At 38.2% G+C, this 18,085-nt stretch overlaps 1 protein-coding gene across 3 annotated transcripts in view; it reads right to left on the bottom strand.

Moving 5' to 3' along the window:
- Positions 1 to 18,085, bottom strand: part of EXD2 (exonuclease 3'-5' domain containing 2) — a 50,602-nt gene that overhangs the window by 15,800 nt on the left and 16,717 nt on the right. For 2 of the 3 annotated variants that reach the window (XM_065941132.1, XM_065941135.1), the window contains 2 exons: positions 15,873 to 16,270; positions 3,890 to 4,146 (listed from right to left, as the gene is read on the bottom strand). In XM_065941132.1, the coding sequence (XP_065797204.1) occupies positions 3,890 to 4,146; positions 15,873 to 16,223 (608 nt within the window). In that variant the 5' untranslated portion in view covers positions 16,224 to 16,270. Of the gene's footprint in view, positions 1 to 3,889; positions 4,147 to 15,872; positions 16,271 to 16,954; positions 17,105 to 18,085 lie in introns of all 3 variants that reach the window. The other variant, XM_065941134.1, reaches the window with a different exon arrangement.

Raw genomic sequence — 18,085 nt, 5'->3', positions numbered from 1 at the left:
ACAAAGAGTTAAGTAGAAAGATATTAATCAAATGTTAGTGATGCTATCTCTGGGTGTAGGGTTTGCGGTGATCAGAAATCTTTACATTTTTTATATTTGAATTGTCTAGTATTTGTGCATTACTTTTCAAATTTGAAAAATATGATAAGGCTTTCTTCACTGAGGGAGTGAAGGTACCATCAAATCAAATCATTTTCTACTCTTTTAACACTTTCTGATTAAAATAGCTGCAGGGAGGTGAAAAAAATTAATTTAGCCAAAGACTGAAGAGTTCAAATAAAGGTTAATGTAAAATTAAGAATATATCAGTCCAAAAATAAAAAGAACAAATCAGTCTACACAAGTGGAGCTGACTTCCTGGTTACCAGGTGAGAGCTTAAAAGTTTTAGAGGAAGCTAAGAGATGAGGTTCCCATCAGTGTTAAAATATACAGGACTCCCTCGGCTACTCTGAAAAATGAAATCATTATAATGATAAAGAAAAGGAAGTCTTTCCTTACAAAAACAAGCAGTAACTTGATGGATTTCATCACCCCCAAACAGCAGCACTGACTAAAAAGTTAAAAAAAAAAAAAGGTCCAGACATGTTTATGTAAAATATATAAGGTCATGGTTCAAATCATGGAAATGAAGACTTTGGGGGAGACAAACTGCTTTCTCTTTAAAATCTTTTCATGTTTTCCTTTATAATAGTAATTATAAAAGAAAGAATACTTACTGTTAAAAATGCAGACAATAGAGAAGAGTAATCGGTGAAAAGTGAAAGTCCCCCCCCACTTCCACGCCTCAAGAATAATGACCCTTATGAGTTATGTTGTGGCCCTTCCAGATACTTTCTACAGATAAACAAGCAAAGAGGTGGCTAGAGAGAGGAGCAGATACAGTTTTTTAGTATTTGTTCTAAAACTTGCTCTATCACTTAATGCCTCGGGGACCTCCTTTCATGACAGTAAATACTTACTTTGTCCTTTTTTATTTTATTTATTTTTTAAATTTTATTTCTGGCTGCACTGGATCTTGGTTGCTGTGCATGGGCTTTCTCCGGTTGCCGTGGGCAGCAGCTGCTCCCTCGCTGCAGCGTGCAGGCTTCTCACTGCGGTGTCTTCTCTTGTGGAGCGCAGGCTCTATGCACGTGGGCTACAGTAGTTGTGGGGTCCAGGCTTAGCTGCTCTGTGGCACGTGGGATCTTCCAGGACCAGGGATTGAACCTGGGTTCCCTGCATTGGCAGGCATATTCTTACCCACTGGACCACCAGGAAAATCCTTATTTCAATCTTTTTAACATCTATCCAATTTATCAAGCCTTGGTATTTCGTAATTTATGAAATCATCACCCTCATTGAAAGACAGCACTTGGTTTTTATTAATTCAATTCCATTTAGGTCATTAATTTTTTTTTTAATGTCATATTTGGGAAAGTTTCACATTTTTTGAGGATGAATTAAAAACAAGAGGCCATCTTGGCCACTTCAAAGTTTCACTAGGAAAGATTCCAGAATCATCCACAACAGTCTCAATAATGAATTATCTTCTGCTAACATATAATAAAAAATACAGACAGCATGAAGAAGAGAACAGCATTACCAAGAAAATGTTTGTTCCTTTCCAAAGTCAAATGAAAGTATCAACCTCTTACAGCCAACATCAGGGACAACCTATAGCTAAAAGTGTTAAGTATAATGTCAAATTTCTTCTACTATAATGTCAAAATTTTTAAATTTTACTACTGAAGTATTCAATAATAAAATAAAGAATGTTTAAAATTTTAATAAGATTTCATTAGAAATTAAAAAGCTAAATGCTTCATTCTTATATCTAGAGAAGTTTACAGTAATATTCCGCTTTGGCCAAATTTTAACTTTGACACTTAGCCATTCTGCATGTAGCCGTGTAAGTAAGGGTACTTATAACTTCTATATGCTCACAATGCCTGGGTATGTGCTCAGTTGCTAAGTCATGTCTGACTCCTTTGCGACCCCATGGACTGTAGCCCTCCAGGCTCCTTGGTCCGTGAGATTTTTCAGGCAAGAATACTGACTGGAGTGGGTTGCCATTTCCTTCTCCAGGGGATCTTCCTGACGCAGGGATTGAACCTGCGTCTTCTGCATTGCAGACAGGTTCTTTACCACTGAGCCACCGGGGAAGCCCATATACTCATAAAGAGGACTATAACTGGATAGAAAGTGATCTGGAAGGACAAATCAATCGAATGATCACGGTGCTGAAGGTGGTAGTAGTAATGGTGGTACTAATGATGAGGATGATGACTGAAATTTACACAGCACTCTGACTGTATGTCAAACACTATTTCTAAATTCTTTGCCTAGCTTAACCCATTCAATCCTCACACCAATCCTATGAGATGGGAATATTATTTCTACTTCTTATAGACCAGGGAACTGAGGAACAGTGAGGCTCAGTAACTTGCCAAAGGTAACACAGCTGGTAAGAGCAAGATGGGGATCCCACCCACATAGTCCGCTCCAGAGTCAATTCCTGGCCACTACACACACGTCCTCTAAGAGCAGTGACTGTGGGCACTATGGTGACCCACGGACGAAAGAGCAGATAAAACCAAGGAGGGTCTTGGAAAGCAGGAACAAGAAAACCAGACCCTTATTGCCCTTCCCTCCCCCATGAGGTAATTATTAATGGAACAGTACAACCTGTCTCCCCTCCTACCCCACAGGGAGGAGGTATTTGCCTTACTCTTCCCCCAACCCAGTATACGTGCCTCATCCAATCAGCAAATGACCTGCAAGACCCCTGTCCCATCCTTGTAGCCTGGGTATAAAAGTGGACTAAGGATCCCCACTCAACGTTGGTTCTCCCTTGAGCTGGTCTGCTAATAGCGTCTCCCACTCCAATAAACTTTATTTCCCTCTCATTCTGTCTCATGTCTGGAAATTCTTTTCCAACCCACGCCCGGACCACCACAGGCACCCCTGGGAAGCCAGCGCCAGGGGGTGGAGGGCCTGATGAAAAATGGCTGTTATACTCCAAATACTTTACAGAGCTAAAAATATTATACAGTGAAGATTTTAATGTATTACTAGAAAAAATTGATACTTAAGTTTTACTTACTAAGCCAAAATAGAATTTCATTTAATACTAAAAAATTATGGTAAACATAGATTTTAATCAGGCTTTCTCTTGGTTTATCAAATCCTCCAAACTTTTAATATCAGTGTCATGGAGAAAGTCAGGGATAAAGGCTGTTTCAGTCCACACTATTAAAATGTGGACCACAAATATATATGAAAATATACCTTTCAAAAAAGGTAGAATTTCCCTAATAATAGAATGCCAAGGGAAAAGACAATCTCTTCCTCTCAGTGAAGCATTAGGTGTCATTATTTTTGGCCTAAGGCATGCTTTGTACATTCAAATGTCTATCAGGATGAGTCAGGGGTTACAACAGGAGAGGTGGGGACTCTGGGAAGTTGAGCAAAACATGCTCATCTCAAGAGGACAGTGCTATCTGCCAACTGTTACCACTTAGGACTATTGACCTCACATAGTCAAATCACCTTAGAGAAGCCAGAAATACAGATTTTTACATTAAATCTTCTGGATTTATACTAAAATTCCCCAAAATATTACACAGGCCAAAAAAATCTGCAACTCTAATTTGCCCAAGGAGCTCATCAGTTTACAACCTGTAGCTTATAGAGACACCTTATTAACATTTCACTAAAAAGACCAGTTCTAGGTAGCTAAAGTTTTCCCAGAAGGTAGAATATCTCCTCACAAATTCAATAGGCATCTCAGACGCCTCTAGACTTCTAAAGAATTTTAGAGGCTTCATTATTGAGTCTCAGTAACCTCCAACTTTTGCTAAAATATTCACCCCACAGCTACAGGAATCCAAGTGTTCATACAAACCATACCTCTGTCTCATGGCTAGGTATCGGAGGTCCAGGCACCCCTTAACGACGAGGCCATAATCCTGCAGAAGCTTGCTGGCATCTTCTGAACATCCTACTCCGACTTTTAAAATTGTGCCATCTGCCAAAATGTCCAATAATGTTCTTGGTAGTGTTTTTCCTCCACAGATCAGCTTGGGCAAGCGAACCAAGACACAGAAGCCACTTGGAGAGGCCATCTGAAGGAGTGACAAAGGACTGGCTTTGCCTTCTGAATTCACCTGCAACAGAGGAAAACAGGGCCACAGTTCACACTCCAGCACAGCACCAGGGACAACATGACACTGTGACAAAGATGTCTGAGAGGTACTTCCCTGGCTTCCCAGAGAGAAGAGCTGACTAGCCAGGCTCAAGCCTAAGGATGAGCCTTTGCTAACAAATGCAATAGACTCCGAAGCAGCAGCCTGAACAGGTTACTGAGGGCCCAAATATGAGCCTGAAATATGAGCAGGCCATAAATAGTGATCAGCTGACCTGGAGGAGCACTGGGACACACACGCTGGCAGAGTCCTGTGAGACACATTGGTTTTAAAAAGCTAAGGAAATGAGTGCCAAATGAGAATACATTCTTCATTTTCTAGACTCTTTAACGTGCAAGCTAGTCAACTGTCTCATTTACAGGGCATCACTGGCTGAAGATCTGATTTTCACAAAGAGGCAGGAAATACAGTACTAACAATAAGTGGGTACCTGCCGATATAATAAATCCTGGTAGCACAAAGTGCCTTCTAAGCATTTTAAGTTCATAAGCTGTTCATAAAAATGTGTACCGAGCATAAGCTAGGATTCTCATATCTTAGATGAAACTAACTTTACATATTAACTGACTTAGTTTTAATTTTTTTTGCAGTAATAGATAAATTGGAGAAAATGCTTACAGCTAAGGAAATTATTCCTAGAAAAATTTACATACAAAATTCACATTAATTCAAGGTCCCCTAAAGCTCTCCACGGAATCCAAGTTAAGCATCCAATAAATTTCAATCCTTCTCATTTTTCAGGAGAAGAAATGTTAGGGCTACAAATGAGGTAAATTGTCTAAACATGAAGAAATTGGGGCAAAGTCAGAACTGGAACCTGAATTTCCCAATCTGTAGAATTTAGAAGAAACAGTCTAAATCAACAATCATAAAATTAGGAGGGACTTCATCCTCAGCTTCTACTTCTATGCTAAGTAAAACCATGGTTTAACTCACAAAAGCTTTAGGAGTTCCCCTCCTCAGGCACTGCTTTGTCAATGAGGACTATTCCATGTCCTCAAATGTAAGCAGGCCAGTTTGATCTCCAATGTGTCTGTTTCTTGGGACTCAGCCAAGGTCAAAAAGATCTAGAAGAAATTCAACTACTGGTTCCTGTTCTATAATAATTCACCTGGATGTGGTCAAATCACCTTTTTTTTTTTTATTAGTACATAATTCCCTCAATGTATAATATCAGGTCTCTCCAAGAAAAAGCAGAAAATCTCCACTTCTAATATTTGGCACTGCTAATTTGATATAATACTCACTGCTAATTCCTAAGGCCAGGGATCTTTGAAAATCTTTTCAATCAAGTTTCATTGTCTAAAATACATTAAATAAACAGACAGATAAGTTATCTTTTTAACACTGTTTCTGGATTGTGCTTAAGATCTACTGAATGATAATTAAGGTTTTTCTACCAGGAATCCAAATGTTTGATTCCAATAGGTACCCAATTTATACTGAATGTATAATTGGAAGAATAATGCTTCTAGAAGAATCAATTTGACTTAAAGAATAAGCTATCTAGTTTTAATTTCTTATATTTCCCCCTTCTGCCAACATCTTTTTGCCCTGACATCACTTGCTACCCATGGAAAAACAATGAAATTCTTGGTTTACCAATGTTATATTTAATATGAAAAAAATAAACCATATTTTAATTTTGTTAGTCTTATGCAATCCAGTGGTCACTGTCTTTTTTCTCCTTTTTAAATTAGTCAATTCATAAAAAATATTTGGGACACAATAAATATACACATGCATTTTAAATCATATAAATGTGGTACTATACTAATGATACAGATGTTATTAAATACACACAAGAGCAAAAATTTTAAATGGATGATGCCATCAATCATTGTACACAAAATTTCTAACACTTTTTCTGTATTTCAGTGATTCACTTAAAGAGAATTGGTTTAGAGATTATGGAAAAGTCTGTGATTCTTTAAATGACCCCACGATGGCAGCAAGGAGCAAAGAAAAATCTGAAACCATATTTATGGGCTGGAACAAAGTTAACTAGCAGTCAAGAATCTGCCTGCAATGCAGGAGCTGCAGGTTTGATACCTGGGTTGGGACAATCCTCTGAAGGAGGGCATGGCAACCCATTCCAGTATTCTTGCCTGAAGAATCCCAGGGACAGAAGAGCCTGGTGGGCTACAGTCCATAGGGTCGCAAAGAGAACACTACTGAAAAGACATCATGCACGCACACAGAGCACCCGCTCTGTGGAGTTAATGTATCAGTTAAATTAGACCATGGCTTTGAGACAGGAATGAGCTTGTCCATTCGGGCAACAGAATGAAGGCCCAATGAGGCTGGAAAGTAGTAAGAAAGAGGATGGAAAGAGAATAGGAGACAAAATGAGAGATGCTGAGAGAGGCAAAAGAACGTGAGTCATTAAGAACACATAAGTAATTAAGACATCTTGGTTTTATACAAAGCAGTGGAGGCTTTTTAGGCAGGGAACTGAGATGATCAGGTGTGCATTTTTAAAAGATCACTTTGCTAACTCTATGGAGAAGGGATCATAGGTATGTAAGAGTCCAAGTAGGGAGGCCAGTCAGGAGGCATTTCAAAGGTGCAGATAAGAAATACTTGAGGCTTGGACTAGGAAGGAAATAGAGGAGATGTAAAGATGTAGATGATGCAAAATCTATTTCAGAGCTAGCATTGGTAATACTTCCTAAATAGAAGCGAAGGGTTAATAGTAAGGAAAAGGGAAGTGACTTCAGGCAAGCCTGAAGCCTAGGCCAGCAGAGGGATGCTCTTGGGAAAATGACCTTCACTTCATTCAGTCTTTATTACACTAATTATTTGCATCTGTTAAGCAAAACTGTCTATAGCCAGAGACTCCAGAAAAAATCAGGCAGGAGTCAGGGGCCAGAAAGATATTTAACATCTCCATCCCCTGCCTCCAGGAAAAAGGCAATAATAGCTTCTAAAACATGGCAGAATCCTCATTTTGTACAGGATTTATCCATAGTTGCACATCACCATGGGTAACTCGGGGGAATCTGGAAACACATACCTCTGTCTGGGAGAATGTTGTGTTATTTCCTGCTTTCTATAACTGTTTCTTTGAATTTCCATATATTTTGCAATTAAAGAAACTTAACATTCTATAACTGCCTGTTTGTGTATGACTTTCAATCATATCACTTCTGTTAGACAACCTGTAAGAGGGAGGATGTCTTTCTGATTTTAATCTTAAAGGTGGAGAAGACTAGCAATAATACAAATGTGAGAAGAAAAATCAAGAGCTATGTTAGGAACATATTAAGTCTGAGATGACAAGGGAGGATTCAAGTAGAGAGATGAATATAAACAGCTGGAATTCTAATTTTGAAAGTCTTCAGCTTATCAATGACATTTAAAGCCACAAAATTAGATGAGATCCCTTAGAAAAAGAATATAGAGGACATAAGTTAGAGGTGCCGACCCACAGATATGTTTAATATTATTTTTTTGGTCTCCACATTTTAAAAACTGTGTCAGAACTTTTAAATTAGTGGAGCTCACATTTTTTTAAATCTATTATGTTAAGTTTCTTTTTAAAGAACTGGACAATCTGGCAACACTTGGCTTGAACTGCACAGCAGCTTCTTCATTTACATAAGAAATTCTCTAATTCACCATAATGTCTTCTCAACACTGAAGCCAACTGTCATTTCCCATTTATCATGTAGCTGTAAACCACTGTTTCTCCAATACAGAGAAATATTTCTCAGTCCATGTCCCTATCAAAACTAGGAAAATGGAAAATAGATCATAGACCTTGTGTTTAAATAAAAAAGGAAGGGAACATATTTCTTTATGAAATTGAAAAATATTCCCATGCCTTCAAAAATGCAAAACAATCACTCTCCATCATCCACTGACATCTCCTATCTGGAACGTGTAGGCATCTGAGTTTGAACTGGGGTGGGTACAGAGGAGACCAAGGGTAAGTCATCTCAATATTTAGATATGAGATAGAAGGGGGATCAGAAAAGGAAAAAGAAGTAGACCAGGGGCTTCCCTGGTGGCTCAGTGGTAAAGAATCCGCCTGCCAGTGCAGGAGACATGGGTTTGATCCCTGGTCCAGGAAGATTCCACATGTCTTGGAGCAGCTAAGCCCGTGAACTACGGTGCCTGTGCTCTGGAGCAGGAAGCTGCAATACTGAACCCATGTGCCTCAACTGCTGAAGCCTGTGCACTCTGGAGCAGCAGCAGCAGAAGCCACCGCAGTGAGAAGCCCTGCACCGCAGCTAGAGAAAATCCTGCACAGCAGCAAAGAGTCAGCACAGCCAAAAATAAAAATAAATTAAAAAAAATTTTTTTTAAAGAGGAAAGACCAAAAAATAAAATGAAATAAAATAAAAAATAAATAAAAGAGGAAAGACCAGTAAGATAGGAAATAGGAGAGTGTGATGGCATGAAAGCCAGAGAGAATGTCTCGTGTAGGAATTACACAGATGCTCTGGAGAGCTAAAGTAACATGAGTCCAAATGAGTGTCCACCGGATTGGAAAACAAGAAAGCCATCAACTTTATCACTTTCAGTGCAGCAGTATGATAGGATGTCAGATTAGAGTAGGTTGAAGAATAGATGGAGAATAGCAAATTATACTCAGGCAAGTAGAAGAAAAGAAATAATGAAGAGCACAAATTGGTGTAATAGGACACAAACAAACAATAAAGACCAACAACGCCATAAGCTGATTTTTTGAAAAGCTTAATAACATTGATAAACACATGGAAGGGGTAATCAAGAAAAAAGAGAGAAGCAAATAAGCAATGCCAGAAATGAAAAAGGACCCATCCTTACATATCCATCTGATAGGGAAAAAAAAATTGTTAGAGGATATTATAAACAAGTATATGTCTGTAATTTGAAATTTTGAAAAAAAGACAGATTTAGATGAAAAATATAATTTATCAAAACAGACATGAAGAAATAGGAAATATGAATAGCCTCCAAACTATCTTAATATTGTGTTCATAATTCAGAAACCTCCCTTAAAAGAAAATTCCAGATGGTTTCACAAGTAGATTTTAATCAAACACATAAGGAAAAAAGAATTGACAATCTTACACAAACTTTTCCAGAGAACACAAAAATAATGAATAGCCCTAACCTGTTGTATGAAGCCAGCCTCATACTTTAATCAAATTCTGACAAGGTCATTTCTAGAAAATAGAATTATAAGCCAGTATCACTCATGAATATAGATTTTTTAAAAAACACTAGCAAAATGAATTTCAGCAATGTATAAGGAGAATAAGACATCATGACCAAGTTGGGTTTATTTCAGGAATTTAAAAATCAATGTATTTCATCACAACAACAGACTAAAGGAGAAAAACCACATACTCATCTCAAGAAATTCAGAAAATGCACTTGATAAAATTCAACAACTATTCATGATTATAAAAAAAACTGAAATATAATTTATTTATAAAATTGTTAGTTTCAGGTGTAAGACAAATGATTCAGTTATATATATATTTCAGATTAATTTCCATTATAGGTTATTACAAGATATATAATAAACCCTTGTTGTTTATCTATTTTATGTATAGCAGTTTATATCTGTTAATCCCACACTCCTAATTTAACCCTCCTCCACTCCTTTTTCCCTTTGTTAAAAAGAAAATTGATTTGTTTTCTATGTCTGTGAATCTATTTCTGCTTTGTATATAGATTCATTTGTATCATATTAGGTGATATCCTAGAATATCTGTCTCTGTCTGACTTAGTATCCTCTGGGTCCATCTGTGTAGCTCCAGCAATAATATTTCATTCTTAAAAAAAAAAAAAAGAAAAAAACCTCTGGTGAATTCCCTGGCAGTCTGGTGATTAGGACTCCATGCTTCACTGCCGGGGCCTGGGTTCGCTTCCTGGTTAGGGAACTAAGATCACACAAGCCATGCAGTATGAACCAGAAGGAAAAAATAACATAAAACCTCTTAAGAACCAAGAATAGGGACTTCCCTGGTGGTCCCATGGTTAAGCCTCTGTGCTCCCAATGCAGGTGGCCCAGGTTTGATCCCTGGTCAGGGAACTAGATCTCACACGCTGCAAGGAAGATCCCGAGTGCTCCAACAAAGACCCAGCACAGCCAAATAAATTAAAAAGAAAAAGAAACCAAGAATAGAATTGAATATATTTAATCTGTAAACAAACCTTACTGCAGATAACATTTGTTGTGTTCAGTTGCTAAGTCATATCTGACTATTTGCGACCCCATGGACTGCAGCATGCCAGGCTTCCCTGTCCTTCACTATCTCCCAGAGTTTGCTCAGACTAATGTCCAATGAGTCAATGATGCTATGAAACCAACATACTCAACATGAAAATGTTGAAAGCTGTCATTCTACGGTAGGGAATGAGTCAAGGATGCCTACTATCACCATTCATATTGAGCACTATATTATGATCCTGGCCAGCACAGTAAGGCAGGAAAAGAAATACAAAGTGTAAGGATGGAAAGAAAATTCTCACTTCACAGGTGATATAACAGTTTACACAGAAATTCAAAAGAATCTACAAGTAATTAGAATTAATAAGTGTGTTTAGTTAAGCTCTTTAATAAAACTACATTTCTATATATCAGAAACAACATCTTTTAAGATTTCATTTATAAAAGAATTTATTAAATCTCAGAAAACTACAAATACATTACTAAGAGAAGTTAAGGATCTAAATAAATATTTTTGTATTAGAAAACTCAATATTGGAATAAGGTCAGTTCCTCACAAACTGATCTATTAGATCCAATGCAATCAAAATATCAAGAATTTTTCTTTGGTAGAACTTGAAAAGTTGATTTTAAAATATATAAGGAAATGCATGGAGAAGGAAATGGCAACCCACTCCAGTATTCTTGTCTGGAAAAGTCCATGGACAGAGGAGCCTGGCGGGCTGCAGTCTATGGGATTACATGACTTAGCATGTGTGCACCAGGGTGGAGGGAGATGGGTTGGTAGCAATAAAGTGGTAGAACTAAAAATAATAATAATAATAAAATAAAATATATAAGGAAATGCAAAGGACCAAGACAATCCAAGACCTTCTGGGAAAATAACAAGATAGAAAGTCTTGCCAAGAGTTTCTTCAAGGTCCAGTGGTTAAGATTCTGTGCTTCCACTGCAGGGGGCGCAGGTTCAATCCCTGGTCAGAGAACTTAAGATCCGGCCAAAAAAAAAGGAAGTCTTGCTGTCACAGTTATCAAGTCATTATAAAGCAACCGTAACTAAGACAGTTTGTGACCACCAGTGGAAGAATAGAAAATTAGACTACTAGAGTGTCCAGAAATACATCGACTCATATACAGATACTCATTTTATAGTAAAGTAGCATGGCACAGCAGTGAGAAAAAATTTTATCCTTTCAACCAATGGTGCTAGGACAATTGAATATCTATAAGGGGGAAAAATGAAACTCAACTCTACCTCACATCATACACACACACACACCCACCCCTCAATTTTAGATAGAGTATAAAATCTAAATATGCAAGGTGTAAAATCTAAATATCTAAAACTACAAAACTCCAAGAAAATAATATAGGAGAGTACACTCATGACTAGACAGATAAGGGAAGGCTTGTTATATAGCACTGTATAGATTTTCTGATCATCAAGCTTTAAAAGAATGTAAAGGCAATCCATAGAATGGGGGAAGACATTCACAATACACTTAACTCACAAAGGGTTCATAACTAAAATATAAAAGAACTCCTATAATCAGTAAGAAAAGGAAAATTTGATTTTTTTTAAAAAAGGAGGCAAGTGACTTGAACAGGTACTCTATTAAAAAAAGATATCCAAATGATCAATAAAAATTTTTTAAAAAGATGCTCAGTTTCAGGGCTAATCAGGGATATGCAAATTAAAACCACAATGAAATATTAGTACACTTCCATTAGAATAGCTAAAATTTTTAAATCTTACAGTACCAGATGTGGACAAGGATATAAGACAAAGGTAATTTTCATACAGTCTTAGTGAGAAGTTAAATTTTTAGAAACACTTCTGAAAACAATGGGTACACTCATTACTACAGATGAGGTTAAACTAGTTAAACCATCTTGGAATACAATTTAGCATTATTTATAAGAGTTAAAGATATATATAAAACTCCAAGACCCAGAACCCCACTCATAAACACTGTATGCCCAATAATAAGTACATTTGTTCACTTCGGCATTCTTTGTAATAGCCCCAAACTATAAACAACCCCAAAGTTCATCAAATTAAATTGGATAAATAAATCATGATATATTTACACAATGGACATATGGTAATGAAATCACAGCCACACACAACATGGGTAAATATTATAAGCATAATGTTTGAACAAAGGAAGCGAGACACAAAATACACACTTGATATTTTCATTTACATTAAATTTTAAAAGCAGACAAAACTTAACTATAGTGCCTAGGGATGCATGTTTAAGCAGTAAAAGTATAAAGAAAGACCAGAAAGTAAATACCATAAAAACAAGATAATAGTAACCCTGGTTGGGGGGATAGTGATTATGAGGGGTCACAAGGGGAGCTTCCGGGGTGCTAGCAAATTCTGTTTCCTGACCTAGTTTCCAGTTACACACTGTTCTCTTTAGATTAAACCATCCAGCTGTTTTATTAATTTTTTTGTTTCAGGCACTTTTCTTGATGTGTTTTACTTCACAATAAAAAAAGGTTAAAAAAAAAGATTCAAGGAGTAGGTTAAATAGCAGATTAGACAAAACGAAAGAAATAAAAAGGGAACTGAAGAGAGAGCTGAAGAAACTGCAGAATGAATCCAGAGAGGTTAAGACATGCTTAATATAAAAGAGATTACAAGACATGTAGGAGAGCAAAAAAGTTCAGAATGTAGCTGATCAAATTTCAACAAGAAAGAAGAGGTGAAAAAGGAGGGGTAAGAAGAGGAGGAAGAGAAGAAAAAACAGGGTGAAGGCAACCTTCAAAGAGAATTTAGAACTGATGTACAATACCAACCACTATATCCAGGTATCTCTCTGAATCCCAAGCAGGAAATACAGAAAGATGACAACACTTAGCCTCTCTTAGATTCTTAGTGAATCTTCAGAATCAGCAATTCAAAAAGAAGATCTTAGAAGTGTCTACAAAAAATTTGAGTATGTATAAAGAATCAACATTTAGACAGACAGTTACTTTCAACAGCAACAATGGAAGCCAGAAGACAGTGGAAAGTGACCTTGAAACTGATAAGCTGCTAAACTAGAATTTTGTATCCCCCAGTGAAAACATCTTCAAAGATCAAAAGCAAAATAAGGACACTTTCAGAACAATGGGGTTTCTTGATGGCTCAGACAATAAAGAATCTGCCTGCAATGCAAGAGACCCAGGTTCAATCCCTGGGTCTGGAAGATCCCCTGGAGAAGGGAATGGCAACCCACTCCAGTATTCTTGCCCGGATAATCCCAAGTTCAGAGGAGCCTGGGTGGGCTACAGTCTATGTGGTCGCAGAGAGTCAGATACGACTGAGCAACTAACCCTTTCACTTTCACAGAACATTAATAATTAAGTTTACTATCAATGAGCCCTCAAAAAGAGAACTTCTAAACGACAGACTTAAAGAGGATGATGCCAGAAAGTTCTGAGATACAAGGAAAGATGAGCAAAGAAAAAGGTAAACACTTTGGTAAATCTAAACAAATACTGACTGTATAAAACAAGGACAAAAATAATAACTATGCAAATACACAAAAGCAAACAAAAGAGAAAGGGAATCAGAGATGAAAGAATGGAAAGGAGGAGGATGGATGAAGGTTTTTCTGTGGCAGCAATCAGGGAAATGCAATCACACCTGAAGGGAAGTGTGGCATCAGTGGAAGTTCAATACACTGAAGGCTAAAAGGAAGGGGGTTTTGGATTATTTGCCACTTTAAACTTACTCTGCTATAGTAGTTAAACATATCACTATTAAATCAATAGCTCTTACTAACTATTCACTTCATCCTACCTTATTGTTTCTGAAGTTATACTTCATTTGGTTGGAATAATCAAGGTATTTGACAAATGAGAATTTTCCTAATCTACTAAAGCTCAATGTTTACTAATGCTTTCTTCTATTGTTGTTGGTGTAAACATTTCTAAAATAATATAGAAATATGTTAATATTTCTAAAATGACATAATTCTTATACACAATAAACTAAAAATGCCCAATCCTTTCCTGATGGCTCAAGGTCACTGGTATAATTCTTATACACAATAAACTAAAAATGCCCAATCCTTTCCTGATGGCTCAAGGTCACTGGTATAAACTACTACTCAACTATTGCTGATATAAAGAAATACCCTTAGTAGCTCTGTAAGGCCTTGTGTGACTGCCAAACTTTTCCCACACCATCAGGTGTTCTCTTCTTGGTCATCACTGTATTGGCATCTTTAGTTCCTCCTACCAACCACCTGTGATCTGATCTGGTGGCAGCTATTCTGCTTGGGGCCTCCTTTGATTACATTTCCAGGCTCCTGACTATACTCCAGATATCCAGAACACTTAGATCACAGAATCTTGGCAAGGTATTATGCTGAATTAATAAGAGATGTGGAAAATTCTGAAAGAGATGGGAATACCAGACCACCTGACCTGCCTCCTGAGAAATCTGTATGCAGGTCAGGAAGCAACAGTTAGAACTGGACATGGAACAACAGACTGGCTCCAAATAGGGAAAGGAGTACGTCAAGGCTATATATTGCCACCCTGTTTATTTAACTTAGATGCAGAGTACATCATGAGAAATGCTGGACTGGATGAAGCACAGGCTGGAATCAAGATTGCCAGGAGAAATATCAATAACCTCAGATATGCAGATAACACCACCCTTATGGCAAAAAGGGAAGAAGAACTAAAATGCCTCTTGATGAAAGTGAATGAAAGAGGGGAGTGGAAAAGGTGGCTTAAAGCTCAACATTCACAAAACTAAGATCATGGCATCCGGTCCCATCACTTCATGGCAAACAGATGGGGAAACACTGGAAACAGTGACAGACTTTATTTTGGGGGGCTCTAAAATCACCACAGATGGTGATTGTGGCCATGAAATTAAGACGCTTACTCCTTGGAAGGAAAGTTATGATCAACCTAGACAGCATATTAAAAAGCAAAAACATTACTTTGCCAACAAAGGTCCACTTAGTCAAGGTTTTTCCAGTAGTCATGTATGGATGTGAGAGATGGACTATAAAGAAAGCTGAGTGCTGAAGAATTGATGCTTCTGAACTGTGGTGTTGGAGAAGACTCGAGAGCCCCCTGGACTGCAAGGAGATCAAACCAGCCCATCCTAAAGGAAATCCATCCTGAATATTCACTGCAAGGACTAATGTTGAAGCTGAAACTCCAGTACTTTCGCCACCTCATGCAAAGAGTTGACTTGTTGGAAAAGACCCTGATGCTGGGAGGGATTGGGGGCAGGAGGAGAAGGGGACGACAGAGGATGAGATGGTTGGATGGCATCACCGACTCAATGGACATGAGTTTGAGTAAATTCCAGGAGTTAGTGATGGACTGGGAGGCCTGGCATGTTGCAGTCCATGGGGTCGCAAATAGTCAGACATGACTGAGTGACTAAACTGAACTGAACTAAGAATAAGCTAATTCTCCTTTAATCTTATCCTCTTTTTGACTACTCAAAATGTCTGGAAAAGCGGAAAATACTTGTTTCAGTTTTTGCTTTTTAACTTACCCACTCACAGTCGATTCCAAGCACTGGAAAATCTTCTAGCTCACTCCTAAGCGAGGGCTCAATTTGATCCCACTCCACCTCCTGAGACACAGTCATCACCTTTGCTCCGAGGATCCTCTCTTCCCATGAGGCTCTGGGGGCAATGGAGCGCAGCTGGTCCTCTCCTGGAGCGGGCAGCTCTCTCCCACCTGGCACTTGCTGCTGCTGCTGCTGCTGCTGCTGCAACAGCCGCTGCCGGGTCACCGGGCTCGATTTACTCCTCCGGCGCTTGAAGCCCTTCCATAGGACAAATCCCCCGACAGCCACACCAAGAAGGGTGGTCACTGTCAAGGCCACTAAGTGTTTAGACATCTTCAAGTTTCCTGCTGTTTAGGAAAGCATATCACTAACCCAGCAATCTGCAAAACAAATGGCAACAATGTATTTACAAACAGAATTTGAAGCTACACAGAAACAAGTACCCCCTCCACCCCACACACAAAAAAGTTCCATTCACAATCCATGTAACCACAAACTTAAACAATCGCTACAACTTACCATGTCAAACAGTGGTATTTTAATTTCTCCCCCCTTTTGTATGTCCTGCACTCTACTTCTGGGCTTCCCAGATGGCTCAGTGGTAAAGAATCTATCTGTCATTGTAGGAAAATGCAGAAGACAAGGGTTCGATCCCTGGGTAGGGAAGATAAGCTGGAGAAGGAAATGTCAAACCACTCTAGTATTCTTACCTGGAGAATCCCATGGACAGAGTAGCTGGGAGGGCTACAGTCCATAGTGTCACAGTCGGACATGACTGAGCGATTGAGTATATATGCACGTACTCTACCTGTATCTCCATCCTCATCCAAGGAAAAAACCCCTGCCCTCTATCAGTTGCCCAGGGCTCTCTTAATCCTACAAAATCAAAATAGAAAAAATCTAGACTCTTACTTCCACTTGCTGATGTAATGTGAGTAAATTTTAGTTAACAGATCTTCCTTGGGGTGTTTGTGCTTGAACCCTCAATCTCTAACAGTTGAACAGAAACATCTGCTTTGCAATTTGAAAAATCAAATCACCAGCGAGTTGGTGGCGAAACTTACTTTTCTAGAAGGTGTGGGCTGTAGGGGATGGAACAAACAGGCTTGAGTAAACGTGGACTTTCTGTTGTTTGAGAAGTCCTCAATAGTTCTCCCATAGAAACACACTCAATTATCGAGGGTAAACTAGCGCAATGCAAAAGAGAAGACCGACTAGAAATGAAAAAGAGCAGAACTTAAGAGAGCCAAGAGGCGGCTGCAATTTGAAATGTGCACAATATCAAAACAGGATAACACAAATAAGTGAAGCAAGCCAAGTGCAAGAGAAAATTGACACAGATGTCCTATTAAATATATATGCACTGTCTTCCTTTCTATCACAAAATAGTTTCTTCTACATTTTTCATACGTGAAATAAAATTCATTATTTTAGGGCAAGACAAGAAAAACAAAAATTTTTTTCTGTCCTTTGGCCTCCTCTCTCTTCCCACTGTGCATTATGTATCTGCATTATGCATTAACCTAAACTTCCCCATTGGCAGAAATACCTGCTCAATCATAAACAGCAATATTCTCCTAGCATCAATGAGACAACTCCTTAGAGATAACATTCCTTCTTGATCTCACAAGGGGTCACATGGCACTTAGATCTCGGTAATATAAACGGACAATAATACAACATCTGATGTACAGCCCTCAGTACCAAAAATCTTTTATAACTGTGCCTTGACTTCTCAGTGATGGAACAATTCTCAGAGCTTTCTGAGATGCTCTTCCCAGGTTACAATTCTCCAATTTGGCTCAAATAAAGCCTTTCATTTCTTCATTGGATTAACTGATTAACTTTTTTACCGATACTTACAATATGGTTTTTGACCACCTATCTTTTGTTTACCTATTTTTGATAGAAAAAAAAATAAGTATATACTACTATTTCTGTACTATTTTTAAAACAACAGTAAAAGTGTAACAATAGGGAATGGCTATCCACTCCAGTATTCTTGCCTGGAGAATTTCAAGAACCAGAGCCTGGCAGGCTACAGTCCATGGAGTCAAAAAGAGTAGGATCCAGTTGGGCGACCAACACTTTCACTTTCACAAGGGTAACGATAAATGGCAAGTGGCCTTTGGCCTCCGTAATGGAGGGAAAATGTGGGAGAGCAACCATCGAGCACAAGCTGCTGTGCTCCTCTT

Source organism: Muntiacus reevesi, chromosome 7 (assembly GCF_963930625.1).
Source record: "Muntiacus reevesi chromosome 7, mMunRee1.1, whole genome shotgun sequence".
Taxonomy (NCBI): Eukaryota; Metazoa; Chordata; class Mammalia; order Artiodactyla; family Cervidae; genus Muntiacus; species Muntiacus reevesi.
This window is presented reverse-complemented; position numbering and strand designations above follow the sequence as displayed.